Here is a 16,546-nt window from a genome sequence, read left to right as displayed (position 1 = left end):
CTAGTCAGGCTTGCTGCTGTCAGTGCAGAAAGCCTGCTTCGAATCCTCTGCCCCTCTCTCTCTGCCCCTCCCCTGCTTATGCTCTCTCTCAAAAATAAAAAATAAAACATTAAAAAAAAAAAAAGAAGTATCCCAGTTTAGACAAAACGTGTATCACCATCCTGCCTCAATGCCATAGTGAAGTGTATCTACATGATTTTCCAGGTCCAGTGTAAAGTAAAAGTATGAGGCCTTTTGCTCAAAAGGCAGGAAAACAGTGCTATTAGAGGTACTGAAATATGAAGCTTTTTTCTTTCTTGTATCTGCTCTACTCACACTCCACGGTCCCAGTGGACTTCACTCGTAAAACACAAGTTCAAAGATAAAACTAGCACAAATTTCAAGATGGTGCTAGCAGAGCATTGAACCAAGTTCCAGGTCGTCTGGAGCATGAAGCCAGTGCAAACTGTACAGGATACACACCCATGAAGTCGGCCCTGCTCTGCCCTTTTCCTGTCCACTCGAATGGGTCTAAGAAGCCATCCTGATCTTGGTATGCCCTAGGAGGACTGCAAACAGGAAACCAGTTGCAACCCACTATTGTCCAGGCTTGGAACGTTAAATACTGGGTATTAGGTCCATAAAATCATGTCTTTTGACAAAATGTGTTACTTCTAATAAAGCACAAAATTATATCTCCCAAGCAAAACAAGAACATGCATTCTAGCAAATTTGGGCACTCCCAGCATTTTATCTATGACCTAAAAATAACTAATCCAGATAATGCAACCTACTCAGGATATCAACTGAAAATTTAGAATACAATGAATTGACATAATGGTGCGTTACAAAGTCTTTAATACCACAATGCCTGATTTAAATACTGTTTCTGTTTTAAATGCAGGTACTACATGTTTAATTTAAAACTTTTTGTTACATAAATTCCTATGTGCCTGAGGGAAATTTAAATAATTTCTACTATCTATACCAACCAAATAAGAAGAAAAACAAAACTGAGAATTTGAAGGATGATGAACTGTCCTTCAGAATGGGGTGGGAGGGGCACCTGGGTGGCTCAGTCAGTAGAGCGTCCAACTCTCAATTTTGGCTCAGGTCAAGATCTCGTGGTTCCTGGGATCGAGCCCTGCGTCAGGCTCTGTGCTGAGTGTGGAGCCTGCTTGGGATTCTCTCTCTGTGTCCCTCCCTTCACTGTCTCGTGCACTCGTGCTCTCTCTCTCTCTCATTCTCTCCAAATAAATAAATAAACCTTTTAAAAAAAAGAATGGGGTGGGAGGTTAGAGGATGGGTCATTGATTCATTCATTCATCCAGTCATTCAGCAAGTATTTACTGAGTACCTGCAACGTCACAAGCACTGCACAAAATTCTAGGGAAAAAGACAAGTAAAATATGGGCCTGTGCTCAAGAAGTTTACATTCTAGTAGAATGAGACAAAGGTAAACAAATACATGCATAAGCTTCCCTTTGGTGAGAGACAAGAAGTAACTACAGGGAAGAGTGGTACAAAGCAGTGAGTCCTCTAACCTGGTGGGGAGGGAAGGGATACGATCATGGCAGTTTCCTGAAGGAAGGGAGCCCTGAAGGCCCTGCAGGAATGCAAAAGGATGTAAGGGCTACCAAGGAGCAAGAGAAACCTGAGAGCCCATGGAAGGAGTGAGCCACTCTAGAGGACAGCTATTTAGAGTGGGAGCGGGGAAAGTTGTTCTCTCCTTAAAAAGTTAAAAAGGCAAAGAGCTGGAAATGAGAAGAGAGAGGGATCAGAGGTACAAAAGAAGTATAAAAGCATAAAACTTTCATAGAGTAAGAAATGTTTTCCCCTTCAGCTCATATGATCATTTAACCAAGAGGAAAAAATATCATTTTGTTTGATTATTTATGGACCTGTAAGTAAAAATATGTTCTTGGTAAAACTAAAAATATGCTTTCTATCTCTTCATAATAAAGATAAGAGTACCCTTCATCCATGTTAATGGCTGAAACAATGACAGAAATCTAAAACAATGACTAATCTGACAAATATTTACATTTGATGTAGAAATGCACTATCAATTTTTTCAACAAACGTACAACACTGCACTTATTTAATACTACAGCTATTTTTAATGACTTTTATTATTTTCTGCATTTGTTTTTTTTTAAGTTTATTTATTTTGAGAGAGAGAGAGAGAGGAGACAAGGAGCAGGGGAGGGGCAGAGAGAGAGGAGGACAGCAGGTTGGAAGCCAAAGGGTTCTATGCCGACAACAGACAGCCAGATGCATGGCTTGAACTTAAGAATAGTGAGATCATGACCTGAGCCAAAGTCAGATGTTTAACTGACTTGAGCCACTGAGGTGCCCCTGTGTATCTACATTTCTTATCAGTCCTTCAGGATGGACTCCCAGAAGAGGAATTGCCAGGCCAAAGGGTTTGAATATCTTTAAAATTCTTGGCACATTATCAGGTTAGGCTAAAATGAAAACTAAATTGACTACATTAACTGAAGGTGACCAAGTAAAATACATGGGTATTTAGCGTTGCTATAAATAAAACTCAAAAAAGAAATACTCAAAAAGAAAATCTAAAAAGTGTATTAAAAGTAGATCTCAGGTTTTGATGGTTTTGTCCAAAAGGAAGTCAGGGTAAACTTTTGTTTAGGATGCTATTCAGGCCAATGAGTGTGTTTGTGTGTGTGTGAACAGGTATGTGCACAAACACTGCATGTTTGTGCGCAAATAATGGACAAAGAAAAATAAAAGTGGAAGAGTCCCTAATTTCCAAATGAAATAAGAAGAATGAAATTATTAAATGACTTGTAAATAGGTACATACAATTTATTCATACCTCCCACAACTTCTTACCCAACTCAATATAGCAGTAAGTTTTCCATTTTAATAATCAGGTGTTAAGATTAGAAGAAAACCTGATATGATAAATAAAGATCAATAATAAATTGGTTTTTTAATATAGGTTGGGTTAGCTGTCCGTTTCTATAAATTAGGACTCTGCACAGTACTTTTATCATATGCCTCCAAAAAGGAGTGACTAATGCAATTTAAGAAGTGACTAAGATTTTTCAAAAGCCAAAGGACTTTGTCACCAATAAAGTTTCATGAAAAGCAAATCTGAAGCTATTAAAAGTCAACTCTCCACTTCACACTAGTCAGAATGGCTAGTGTCAAAAAACAAGAAATTAAAAGGGAGGGCAAAGGCTTGGGGAAAAGAGAACTCCCATGCACTGTCGGTGGGAATGCAAATTGGTGCAGCCACTATGGAAAACAGTATGGAAGTTCTTCAAAAGACTAAAAATAGAAGTACCATATGATCCAGTAAGCCCACTTCTGGGTATTTGCCCAGGAAAAACAAAAACACTAATTCAAAAAGACATATGCACACTTATGTTTGTTGCAGTGCTATTTACAATAGACAAGATAGGAAAGCAACTTGTGTCCATCTATAGATGAATGGATATAGAAGATGTGGTATACACAATGGAATATTACTCAGCCACCAAAAAAGAAAAAGAAAAAGAAAAAAGAAACCTGGCCATTAGTGACAACATGGATAGACCTAAAGAGTATTATGTTAAGTGAAATAAGTCAGACAGAAAGACAATGTGTAATTTCATTTACAGTGGAATCAAAAAGAACAAAACAAAAAAGGAAACAAACAACAGCAAAAAGGGATAGAGTCATAAGTACAGAGAACAATCTAGTAATTGCCAGAGGGGAGGGAAGTCAGGGGGACAGGTGAAACAGGTAAAGAGAATTAAGGGGTACACACTTCTAGTTATAAAATAAGTAAGTCATGGAAAAGTACAGCATAGAGAATATAGTCAATAATATTGTAATAACTTTGTTAAAAAAAAGTCATCTCCTTAAAAATATGCTTTTTTTTTTTTTTTGACTTGGCTTCATGGAAGTGCATGGGAATCCAGTTATCACCGATTACCCATATATTCTCAAATATCTAGCCTTTCCAAAGAATGTGGCCCCTGGGGGCTAAGGACACTGATTTTAATTTGAGAAGTCAAACAGAAGTCAACCTGTGCATCTTACATCCCTTTAGATACTGTTCTCTCCCTGCTATAGCAAAGAAGTAAATTCCTCTACCATAATTATAAGCAGAAAGTTTACATCTTACTAAACCCTAAGCAGGAAGTTTGGCCTTTGAAACACTTCCCTTGGGACCAGGGCGGGTATGGAACAGGGAGGTAAAAGGAGCAGAAGGTTTGAAGATTTGAGTGAGACTGCAAAGGCTGAAGTCTCTCGGGTCTTTAAATGATGCTCTCCCAGGCATCTGGGTGGAGAGAAGCCAATCCTCAAATGCTTTGTCTTTGCAACAGTGAACAGGAAAATTCAACTTTTGAGTGATGTCTCAAAAGTTTCTTTCACTCAATTTTGCCCCTTCTGGCTCTAAAATGAATGAAACGTTTCCAAAACAGGCTTCCAATGCCACAAGCTGAAACTTTGAAACAAAGTTCCTGCCAGTTCTATGAAATCTTGAAGCCATTTGACACAAGTTTTATGATAACAGCTCTCCTGGGCTCCGTGTGAACAGGGAACCCAGGAGCTGAGCAGGGAGCAAATTTAAACCCAGGGTGGGGGGATGGGGGTAGAAGACTGTAGGGGTAGAATGGGGTGAGCACCACATGTGGCTTTAATATCCAACAGCTGCTAGAGATCATAACCCCGCTGCTCTCTCTGTACCCCCCACCAGAATCCCATGTTTCAAAGATTATCATAACTAAAGGGACTTCGCTGCCATGTAATCTGAAGAACGAACTCAAGTTCCAAAAGAATCACGGATTCATTATTTTTTTAACTAAATGTACCTGAATCTAGCGGACTGACTTGAATTACCAAGCCAAAGCCTTAAAATAAAATCCCAGGGAAGGAAGAGAATGGGGGGGGGGGGGGGGGGGAGGCGGAATTACACAATGCAGGCTGGGACGGGGGTAAAGAAGAAAGAGGAAAGATGGGGCAGCAGGGATTCCCTGCACAAGAGGTTCTCCCACTGGAGCTAACTTTTCAAACCCGCGGCTCTCCAAGGCCCTAGGAACTCAGCGCGTGTCCAGGCGTGAAACAATCGCCGCGGGGGTCCTCGCGCCCACGAGCGCGGCGTCGGCGCGCGGGCTCGTGGTTCCCGCGATGCCGGGACCCGTGCCCCGACCCCCGCAGACAATGCCGCGCCCGCTTCCCGCCGCCTCCCCGGGGTCCGCGCCCCGCGCCGCCCGCCGCCTCCCGCGGCGCCGCGCGGGGACACACTCACCGACACCAGGAACTCCAGCGTGCCCACATAGTCCCGCTCGGTCTTCTGCAGCTCGCTGAGCACGCACACGCGCAGGCGAAGCTGTTTCTCCAGGTCCTTGGCGCTCTCCGCGCGGCCGTCCCCGCGGCTCTCGTCGCTCATGGTGGGCGGCGGGACGCGGGGCTGCGGGGCTGCTGCGCTGCGCGCTGCCCCGCGCGCCGGCTGGTGTCCGGCCCCGCGCGGCCAGAAAGGAAAAGTTGCTGCGCCTCCCAGAAGTCCGAGGAGGTACGGGCGACTTTACATGCTGGGGAGAGTCTGGGGTGGTAGGAGAGGGGAGGGCGCCCGCTGGAACTCCGGCGCGGGAGGCGCGAGGCTTTGAGGAGACAACTCGCGGGAGAGGGGGCTCCGGCCCGGGACCTGCGCGCCCGGCCCCACGGCTCCGGCCTCACGCGGCCCGGGCTGGAGGGGAGGCGGCTCCGGCAGCCACAGCGGTGACTTGGACATTAATCAAATGCTTTGTATCCATGTGACTCCGACCCTTTACCCTTCGCCAAATCTCAGGAAAAAGGAAACAACCCTGGGGAAGTGTGTTGCGTGCCAGCTAACTAAATACACACACACACACACACACACACACACACACACACACACACAGAGTCAGCACTTGAGATGGAACTAATTGGAGATTCCCAAACCTAGGAGGACGTACTGCAAGACACAGCTCGAGGGTTGCTCCTATGACTCCCGCCTATTGTTTAGCTTTAATGTGTTTTGTACAAATCCTGAAAGCAAAGAAACAAGTCCCCACGGTTACATAACTGGATGGGAACAAAACAACCATGGTATTGACCCTCCCGTCTTTGAAAAGAAACACATTGATTTTTGGTTTTGTTTAGGCACAAAATAGGTTTGCTTTTAAAAGCCCCCAACTGAGAATAATTCACAGGGCAGATACCCTCCCGCCTGCACTTGGAAAGTCAATTAGCATAATAAATGAAGACACTATGGGAAAGTGACAGCCTGGCCCAAACCATAAACTCCAGATACAATAAGCTTCACCACTGCAGTGTGGTGCTTTGGAGGGAAATGCTTTGCATGTCTATAACTGTTTTTCAATATCAAGACAGTATGTAAATTGAATCACAGGCGAGAATATGTGTGCCTGTTTTGTTTCTAAGAGCTGCTATGATTTAAGACAGTGTCACTAAATGAACAAAGCTATTATTGTATAGTTATCAAAAGATACATAGATACAGTTATAGGTATATGGATACAGATACATTCTTAGGATTTGCAAAGGGAGAGAAACACAGAGCCTGTCCTGATTGTGATGGTTATGCTTGTTACCTTTTCTCACTTGGAAACAGAGTCAGGAGCTAATGAGCACGGAGTATTTACAATTCCATGCAAAACAATCCATGTATGTTTTTGTCTTGATAATAACCACGTTAAATTTTCAGTGTCATTCTTTCCTACTCAGAACTTGAAACGGTCCACACTAATAACATTTAAAGAAATGGAAGAGCAAATCATTTGGATGCAAGAAAATAGCCTGTTAATCTTTTCCAATAGTTGAAAGCATTAGTCCAACTCTGAAAAATGAAGATGCTTTCCACATTACTTACATTAAAATAATTTCCAGTTTGCCAGATGACACCTTTTCAGCACATGGTTTCACTGCATGTCTCAAAGAGCAAAGAGGGACGGTCATTTTCATCTTTCATTAAGAGCACAGCTTTTGAATGATGTGTGAGGAGCTGATGGGCAAGATATGATTTTCCTTTGTTTTGTGGATGGCTAACTAAAGGTGGCTGTGAGCAAAGGACAAAGAAGTAAATGGCTTCACACCTTATGACAAAAGAACAAAGGACAAGGCACATTAAAGGGCAGACCTCACAACCCCTAGTAAACAATAAACAAAAGAAACAAGCGGAAGACAAAGGAAATGCACATCCAGTGATGAATGGGGAAATCAAACATGATTGAGGCTTTTTACATTGTGCTACAGGCAGCAAGGAATGAATGCATTTCCTCCTCCTTACGTCTGTACCCTTCTCTCATGTAAAAAGTAAACAAATAAATCAGGCTTTCCATCAGCTGTTGTCCTAGATAAAATAGCATTTCTTCCCAATGACCCCCTATTTCAGAACTGTTGATGCAATTATCCTATAAAAAAAAAAATAGGCTGTCTACAACCCATTAGAGCTTCAGTCTCACCTCTGAGAATGATAAAATGAGTTTGAATCACTAGTGAAGTTTTAAATACCCACAGCATTTGCCTCCATTCTATAAACACGTATTGAGTACCTCTGTGTGTATTGCAAGGCACTAGGGCCTGAGGATTCCAGAGACCTTGATCTCTAAGCAAATATTTCTCAAGGTAGTTCACAGACCATTACATTGAGGTCTTGTTAAACATTTCTGGGCTCCATCCTAAATTTATTAAATGAGAATCTCAGAGGTGTAAGCTCCAAATTCTCTTGACAAGGTCTTCAGATTATTCTTAGGCACAGTAATATTTGAGAGCCACCATTCTAAGGAATTATAATTGAGTGAAAGAGAGTGTTACAAATATAAGTGATGTATTAAAAGGAAAACTGCAAGGCATGCTTTGCTAAAAACAAAAAAAGTGCAAGGAAGCTAGCAGAAAAATATTCAAGTGTGCAGATTCAGATGTCTCTCAGAAGTGCCTATGTAGAAATTATTATGATATTAACAGTTTCTGCTCGTTCTTCTGTTCCTCAGTCTACTCTTCAACATCATTTGTAATTAATGAACAGCTTCAGAACACTATATAGTGCCTTCTGCCAGGCAGCTCTCAGTGTCTTCTGTAGCCCTGGCAGGAGTTCTTAATTCCTTATCAAAGACCTAAGAGCATAAGAAAACAGGGCCAGAGGATCTGGAAACCTTCACTTTGATGGTAAATAAGGTCTTTCATAAACTCTGAATGTGTTGTATCCCTCCCTGCTTCCTCAATTGAAACTTTAAGGTCTGCCTGCCAGGAAAAGGGAAGCAACAACAAAAATGATGGACAGAATCCAGTTTTTTCCTGAAATACTAATGAGGTTGAAGCATCCAATAAAAAGGAGATGGTAGAAAAGAAGATAGTGAGAAAAGGCTAAGTAGTAAACTGGCTCAGCCATTAAATTTATTTCATATGCATGTGTTTAGAGTCTGTTATCATTCAGAGGCCAAAGCACCATGCACAGTAGGTTTTCTTTGATCAGGTTTAGAGAATAACAATTCCTGGACAGAGAATCCAAGGTGGTCTCTTTACAAAAAGAGAGTTCCCTTATAGATATCAATATCTATATACATTGTATATAACTTATATTCCTTATAGACATCATTGTAGCTTCCCTACCAATCCAGTATTAGCATTTGCCCAGGTAAAGTAATAAATCAAATTGGATGTGGAAGTCATTGAAAGACAATAGCACTGGACAAGAAAGAAGGAAGGAAGGAAGGAAGGAAGGAAGGAAGGAAGGAAGGAAGGAAGGAAGGAAGGAAGAAAAAGAAAGAAAGAAAGAAAGAAAGAAAGAAAGAAAGAAAGAAAGAAAGAAAGAAAGAAAGAAAGAAAGAAAGAAAGAAAGAAGAAAGAAAAGAAAAGAAAAGAAAAGAAAAAAGAAAAGAAAGAAGGAAAGAGTAAGGAAGGGAAGAAGAGGAAAAAGATTGCTTGATTGCATGGCCTTAGAGAATTCTAAGAGTCAGACTGTTTTTTATTTGATTCTGGCATTTCCTTCACTACTCTGGCCTAAAGTAGATGATTCTAGATTATATTAGTATAAAAATATTATAGATACATTGGGGCTGTATAAAGCACAATACAAGTCTTCGATAAGAGGTCATTCTAGAAATACTTCTTAATTTCATTATGTTGTAGTTATAACAAGCATAGCATGTACTGGAGCACATAATTATTTGTATCACACCAATTCAAAGATTTTAGAATGTGTATTACCTAAAAGGACAAAATACAATTTCATAGCTATATTTTAATTTTATATACAGTGTTTATGGCATAGCAAACTAAATAAATGTTTGAATAGGATTATCTTAGGAAGACTGTAAAGTTCTTAAAGATGTGGGCACTAGGTTGATCAACTCCAAATTGTCTTCATGGCCATAATCTAACATGGAATGGATAATCGCTTTCCTCATTATGGAAACTTAACCTACAACCATCCCTGTAAAATAAACAGCCGGGTTTTGTCTGTGATTAGTCTCAGAAGAATGTCATCTTTGCATTGTGCCATCTGCCTGCTTAGCCTTTCCTTCTTTAAAAATCCTCTCCAACCTCACATATCTCTCCTCCCTATAAAAACTTCTACCTGGTTGTTGTCTCCTATATTAACATCCTCTAATGTGTTCTCTAGGGTTAGCATTCTAGTGTGTGTGTGTGTGTGTGTGTGTGTGTGTGTGTGTGTGTGTGTTATTTGATTATTATCAATATCTAATATCTATATGTAATATAAATAATTTATACAAATTATATATGTTTATGTCATTGCCTGCTTGTCTTAGCCTGGTTTCCTCAGAAAGCAGAGACCAAACTTAATGTGAAGACAGTATATATGGTAATGTGATCCTAGGCAGGAGGAGTGAGGAAAAGAAAGAATGGAAAAGAGAAAGAGGGAAAACCAATACAAGAATGCATAATAGAGTTGACCATCCCATGAGAAGCTAGATGGGCTGTTCTACAGGACCTTCTGAGTAGTCTTATGAAATAAATACATCTCAGTACTGTCCTGGGGGAGGAAAGAGGGAAGCACTTACTTATCATTTCCTATTCCCAGTTGGTCAAGGATTGCCCCATCAGGCATTCATGGGACCCTGTATTTGCATGTTACCCATGCATGAGTGATTAGAGGTTTTCGTGGATAAGATTTGGAGTCAGGAAGCAAGAAAGGTAATTGTTCCTGTATTAAGTTGCTCTGAGTATTTGAGGAACAACATCCATGGTCATCAAGAGTAAGAGAAGAGGGGCGCCTGGGTGGCGCAGTCGGTTAAGCGTCCGACTTCAGCCAGGTCACGATCTCGCGGTCTGTGAGTTCAAGCCCCGCGTCAGGCTCTGGGCTGATGGCTCGGAGCCTGGAGCCTGCTTCCAATTCTGTGTCTCCCTCTCTCTCTGCCCCTCCCCCGTTCATGCTCTGTCTCTCTCTGTCCCAAAAATAAAGAAAAAAACGTTGAAAAAAAAAAAAAAGAGTAAGAGAAGATGTCAAGAGAGTTTTTCCTGGAATACAAGAGGGGTTTGATTCTGCTTCAAACCCTTCATGATAAGGGCAAATATCATTTATGACCCAGCCCCTCTGGCTTCATTTCATGCCACTCCCTCCTTTGCAGATGAACCCCAGCCACATGGGAATATTTTCAGAATTCTCACAATGCCAAGCTCTGTAGCATAGTCCTTTTTCCCTATGACAGCATCAGTTACACTTTATTATAATTGCTAGATCAATTGATAGAATTCTTTTTTTTAATTTTTTTGATGTTTATTTTTGAAGGAGAGCGTGAGGGGGGAGGGGCAGAGAGAGAGGGAGACACAGAACCCGAAGCAGGCTCCAGTCTCTGAGCTGTCAGCACAGAACCCCACGCAGGGCTTGAACCCGCAAACCATGAGATCATGACCTGGGCCGAAGTTGGAGGCTTAACCGACTGAGCCACCCAGGCGCCCCTCAATTGATAGAATTCTTTCCAGACCACAGTGTCTTGAAGGAAAAGACTGTTATCTGTGTGGCTCTAGAGCCTCTCCAGAATCTGGCATGCAGTTGTAGTTAAATGGATATTTGTTGATTGAATGAATGAATGAATGAAATGCACTGGAACTCTGTTGGCCTCCCAGACTTTAATCATTCTATCTCTAAATGAAGATAGGTCTTTGTTTAGACTTGTTTACTGAAAACAGATGTATAATGTATTAGGCTAAAGAATTCCCATAAATCCCCTTATTTCTACCTCCCCAACCCAGTTTCTCCTATTGTTAGTATCTTGCATTAGTGTGGTACATTTGTTACAATTAATCAGCCTGTATGTATGCGTTATTAATAATGAACGTCTAGGGGCGCCTGGGTGGCTCAGTTGGTTGATCGTCTGACTTTGGCTCAAGTCATGATCTCACAGTCTGTGAGTTCAAGCCCCGTGTCGGGCTCTGTGCTGACAGCTCAGAGCCTGGAGCCTGCTTCTGATTCTGTGTCTCCCTCTCTCTCTGCCCTTCTCCCACTCATGCTCTGTCTCTCCCTCTCTGTCAAAAACAAATAAACATTAAAAAAAAAATAATGAACGTCTATTCCATACATTAGAACCCACTCCTTGTGTTGCACTTTCTATGGGTTTTAACAAATGTATGACATATATCCACCATTACAGTATCATATAAAATAGTTTCTAAAAGTCCCCTGTACTCCATGTATTTGTCTCTTTTTCCCTTCCCCCAAGACCCTGGAAGTCCTTTTTACTCTCTCTATAATTTTGTCTTTTACAGACTGTCATATAGTTGGAATCCTACATTATGAGTCTTTTCAGATAGACTTCTTCCACTTAGCAATCTGCATTTAAGTATTCTCAGTGTCTTTTCATGGCTTGAGAGCTCATTTCTTTTGATCACTGAGTAAAATCCCAGGATCAAGCTGTACCTGCCATTTTATCAACTTACCTGTTGAAGGATGTCTTGAATGCTTCCAAGTTTTGGCAATTGGGAATAAAGCTGCTGTAAACATTAGTGTGCAAGTTTTGTATGGACATGAGGTTTCAACTCATTTGTGTAAATAACAAGGAGTACAATTGCTGGATCATATGATGAGAGTATATTTAGTTTTTGTAAGAAACTGCCAAACTGTTTCAAAGTGACCGTCATTTTTCATTCCCACCAGCAGTGAATGAGTGTCTATATTGCTTCCACATCCTCATCAGCCTTTGGTGGTGTCAGGACTTTGGAATTTGGCCGTTCTGATTGGTATATAGTGGCATCCCATTGTGTTATTTTATAATTTCCTAGTTATAAAATAAATATAAGGCTGAATATCTTTTCATATGCTTACATGCCATCTGTATATCTTTTTTATAATGTGTCTGTTAAAGTCTTTGGCCTGTTTTTTAATTAGGTTGTTTTCTGATTATTGAGCTTTAAGAGCTATTTGTATATTTTATACAATAATCCTTTATCAAGGTATGCCTTTTGCAAATATTTACTCCCAGTCTGTGGTTTCTCTTTTTATTCTTTTGACATTGTCTTTTTGCAGAGAAGATGGCTTTGATTTTAATGAACTCCAAACTATCAAGTTTTTCTTTCATGCATCAGATTTTTGATGCTCTATGTAAAAATGTTTGGATTTATCATTACCAAACCCAAAGTCACCCATATTTTCTCTTATGTTGTCTTCTCAAAGTTTTAAGTTTTGCATTTTACATTCAAGTGTATGATCCATGAGTTAATTTTTGTGAAAGATGTAAGGTCTGTGTCTAGATTTGGTTTTTGTTTTGTTTGGTTTTGGTTTTTTGGTTTTCTGGGTTTTTTTGTTTTGTTTTGTTTTGTTTTGTTTTGTTTTTGCATGTGGATGGCCAGTTGTTCCAGCATGATTTGTTGAAAAGATTGTCCTTTCTCTATTAAATTGCCTTTGCTCCTTTTTAAAAGATCAGTTGATTATATTTGCGTGGTTCTTTTTCTGGGCTCTCTATTCTCTTACTTTGATCTATTTGTCTGTCCTTTCCTCAGTACCACATAATATTGATTACTTTAGATTTATACTATGTCTTGAAGTTAGTCCTCTTGACTTTGGTCTTCTCCTTCAATATTGAATTGGCTATTCTGGGTCTTTTCCCTCTCTGTATCAAACTCAGAATCATTTTTTCAATATTCACAAATTAACTTGCTAAGATTTTGATTGAAATTACATTGAGTCTATACATCAAGTTGGGAAGAAGTGACATATTCACAATATTTAGTGTTTCTACCCATGTACATGGAATATCTCTTCATTTATTTGGATTTTCATTGATTTCTTTCATCAGAGTTTTTAAATGTTTCTCATATAGATATTGCACATGCTTTATTAGAGTTACACCTAAGTATAATTTATAACTAAATTTATAACTAAATATATAAACTAAATTTATAACTAAAAATATGAATAAAGCTGCTATAAGCATTGGGGTGCAGGGTTTTGCGTGGACATAAGGTTTACCAAATAAATGGTCTTGGTTTTTTATTTCAAATTCTAATTGTTCACTGCTAGTATAGAAGAAAGCAATTAGCTCTTTATATATTAGCCCAGTATCCTGCCAACTTGCTATAGTCACTTATCAGTTTCAGATTTTTATTGTTACTGTTTGCATTTCTACATAGACAGTTATGTCATCTTTCAACCAGGACAGTTTTATTTCTTCCTTCCTAATTTGTATACTTTTTATTTCCTTCTCTTGTTTTATTGCATTAGCTAGGCATTCCAATACAAAGTAAAACAGAAGTGGTGAGAGCAGATATCCTTGCTTATTCCCAATCTCACTGAGAAAGCCTCTAGTGGCTCACCATTCAGTATGATGCTAGCTGTAGATTTTCCTACATGTTCTTTATCAAGTGAGAAAAGGTGTATCCGTTTTTTATAATGATTTTAATTCTTATATTGATAACATCCATACAAATAAGGAACACACTTAAATTAGTTTTTCCTGTTTTAGAAAATTTATACAGTGTCTCTTGGGGCGCCTGGGTGGCGCAGTCGGTTAAGCGGCCGACTTCAGCCAGGTCACGATCTCGCGTCTGTGAGTTCGAGCCCCACGTCGGGCTCTGTGCTGACAGCTCGGAGCCTGGAGCCTGTTTCCAATTCTGTGTCTCCTCTCTCTCTGCCCCTCCCCCGTTCATGCTCTGTGTCTCTCTGTCCCAAAAATAAATAAAAAACATTGAAAAAAAAAAAAAAAAAAAAAAAGAAAATTTATACAGTGTCTCTTGACCACCCACTATATTATGTGAGACTATTAACAATTCTTTCTTTCTCTGACTCTCCAGCTTCTAACTTTAAGCCATATCTTTAGTTTTGATTGTCAAGGTTGATAATATTTATCTTGTGTAACTGAATTCAAAACATCCATGTTTCTCTTTAAAAACTTAAAATCAGGGGCATCTGGGTGGCTCAGTTGGTTGAGCATCCATCTTCACCTCAGGTCATGATCTCAACGGTTCGTGACTTCAAGCCCCACATCAGGCTTTCTGCTGTCAGCACAGTGCCAGCTTCAGATTCACTGTCCCCCCTCATTCTTCCCCTCCCCCACTCACACTCTCTCAAAAATAAATATTTATTTTTTTAAATAAATAAACATTTAAAAAAACTTAAACTTAATAAATAGATTATATATTATATGACTATTTAAATAATGCAGACATACATAATGTGATAAAATTGTACTTCATTCTCTTTAGGTCCAAATTCAAAACCCTCAGCACACTCAGGAACCACTTCTAGGTTAAATGGATTCTGTTTCATAACACGCCATCAATTGCTAAAAAACATGCATGACATTTCCTGGTTTCCATCATATCTGAACCATGACTTTATTACACAGTGTCTTAGGATTTTGGTTTTATTTTCATTTTTGGTGGAGACTAATTTTTTTGTGAAAAGAAGAAATGTATCCTTTTTTTTTTTTTTTTTTTTTTCACAAAGTCAAACATTCTCCAGCCCCTTAGGTACTATCTATTGCTTTCTTTTGTTTTTATTCTGCTCTTCATTCTTCATGGAGCCCTCTGATTTCATTCCCAGTCTGGACAGATTGCTTAATTATCTGATCAAAAACATGATCCTGGGATTGTTTTTCCAAGGCTTTCAGTTGAATTCCACCAACTCTCCTTTCAGAATCTTCTTTCTTGGTATATTCATTTTCTAGGGCTACCATAACAAAGTATTAATATCTCACAGTTCTGGAACCTGGAAGTCCAAGATCAAGATATCAAAAGGTTGGTTTCTTCTGAGGTCTATGAGGGAGAATCTGGTCATGCTTCTGTCATATTGTTGGGTATCCTCAGACATTCCTTAGCTTATAGATGATGTTCTCCCTCTGTCTTCACATTATTTTACCTCTATGCATGTCTGTGTTCAAATTACCCCCTTTTAATTTTTTTTTCAACGTTTTTAATTTATTTTTGGGACAGAGAGAGACAGAGCATGAACGGGGAAGGGGCAGAGAGAGAGGGAAACACAGAATTGGAAACAGGCTCCAGGCTCCGAGCCATCAGCCCAGAGCCTGACGCGGGGCTCGAACTCACGGACCGCGAGATCGTGACCTGGCTGAAGTCGGACGCTCAACCGACTGCGCCACCCAGGCGCCCCCAAATTACCCCCTTTTAGAAGGACATAGTCATATTGGATTAGGGTCTACCCTAATGACCTCATCTTAATTTGATCATCTGAAAAAAAAAAAAACTTTGTTTCCGAAGAAGTTCACATTCATAGGTACTGGGGATAAGAACTACAAAATCCTTTGAGGACACACAATTCAAATGACAATACTTGATATCTACACTCATTTTGCTGGATTATATCGCAAGTGACTTACTTAGGGTGCATGAGATGCAAATTATCTGAATTTTAGAATGCCTAAAATATAATTATTTTGCCTTGATGCATTATCAATAATTTCACTGTATAAGAATGCTGGGTTTGGGATGCCTGGGTGGCTCAGTTGGTTGAGCATATGACTCTTGATTTTGGCTCAGGTCATGATCCCACAGTCATGGGATAAGCCCCACATTGGGCTCCATGCTGACCATGGAGCTTGTTTAGGATTCTCTCTCTCACTCTCCCTCTGTCCCCTCCCCTGCTTGTGCTCTCTTTCTCTCTAAAATAAAATTTTATAAAATGCTAGGTTCAGAATTATTACCCATTAGAATTGTGAGTACCATTGCTCATTTTTTCTCTTACCAATATGTTAGTGATTAGAAGTCCAATGCTACTTTGATTCTCTGTCCTTTTTGATGGTGTGTTTTATCTATCTGAAATTTTTTAGCAAGTGTCTTTCTTTTGTTTTCTGACAAAGATTTCAGTCATGTTTTTACATGTGGATCTTCTTTTAAGTATTTGCTAGGAACTTAGTAGACTCAAACACAAAAGTAGTATCTTCTGACCTCTGGGAAAGTTTTTTTTTTTTTTTTTTTTTTTTGTATTATTTTTTAAAATTTCTTTGCCTTTGTTATCATGTGCCCATTTTTTTGGAAACCCTGTTAGTTGAGTTGGATCTCTTATAATTATACTCCATATATCTTATCTTTTTCAAGTGTTCAATCTCCTTGTTTTGTTGTTGTTGCCTTTGTCTTGTTCAATCTCTGTTGAT

The 16,546-nt window shown here is 39.7% G+C and overlaps 2 protein-coding genes across 6 annotated transcripts in view; one reads left to right on the top strand and one right to left on the bottom strand.

The window, feature by feature from the left end:
- Positions 1-5,869, bottom strand: part of PREX2 (phosphatidylinositol-3,4,5-trisphosphate dependent Rac exchange factor 2) — a 297,237-nt gene extending 291,368 nt beyond the window's left edge. For 4 of the 5 annotated variants that reach the window (XR_009253713.1, XR_009253712.1, XR_009253711.1 and 1 more), the window contains exon 1: positions 5,249-5,862. Coding sequence is in view for 2 of the 5 variants with exons in the window: in XM_058699767.1 (XP_058555750.1) it covers positions 5,249-5,389 (141 nt within the window). In the remaining 3 variants the exon portion in view is untranslated. Of the gene's footprint in view, positions 1-5,248 lie in introns of all 5 variants that reach the window. The other variant, XM_058699768.1, reaches the window with a different exon arrangement.
- CPA6 (carboxypeptidase A6) overlaps positions 5,408-16,546 on the top strand; it is a 541,179-nt gene continuing 530,040 nt past the window's right edge. Inside the window, exon 1 of the mRNA XM_058699770.1 lies at positions 5,408-5,512. The gene's annotated coding sequence lies outside the window, so the exon portion shown is untranslated. The remainder of the gene's footprint in view (positions 5,513-16,546) is intronic.

The sequence above is a fragment of the Neofelis nebulosa genome, chromosome 14 (assembly GCF_028018385.1).
Source record: "Neofelis nebulosa isolate mNeoNeb1 chromosome 14, mNeoNeb1.pri, whole genome shotgun sequence".
NCBI classification, from domain to species: Eukaryota; Metazoa; Chordata; class Mammalia; order Carnivora; family Felidae; genus Neofelis; species Neofelis nebulosa.
This window is presented reverse-complemented; position numbering and strand designations above follow the sequence as displayed.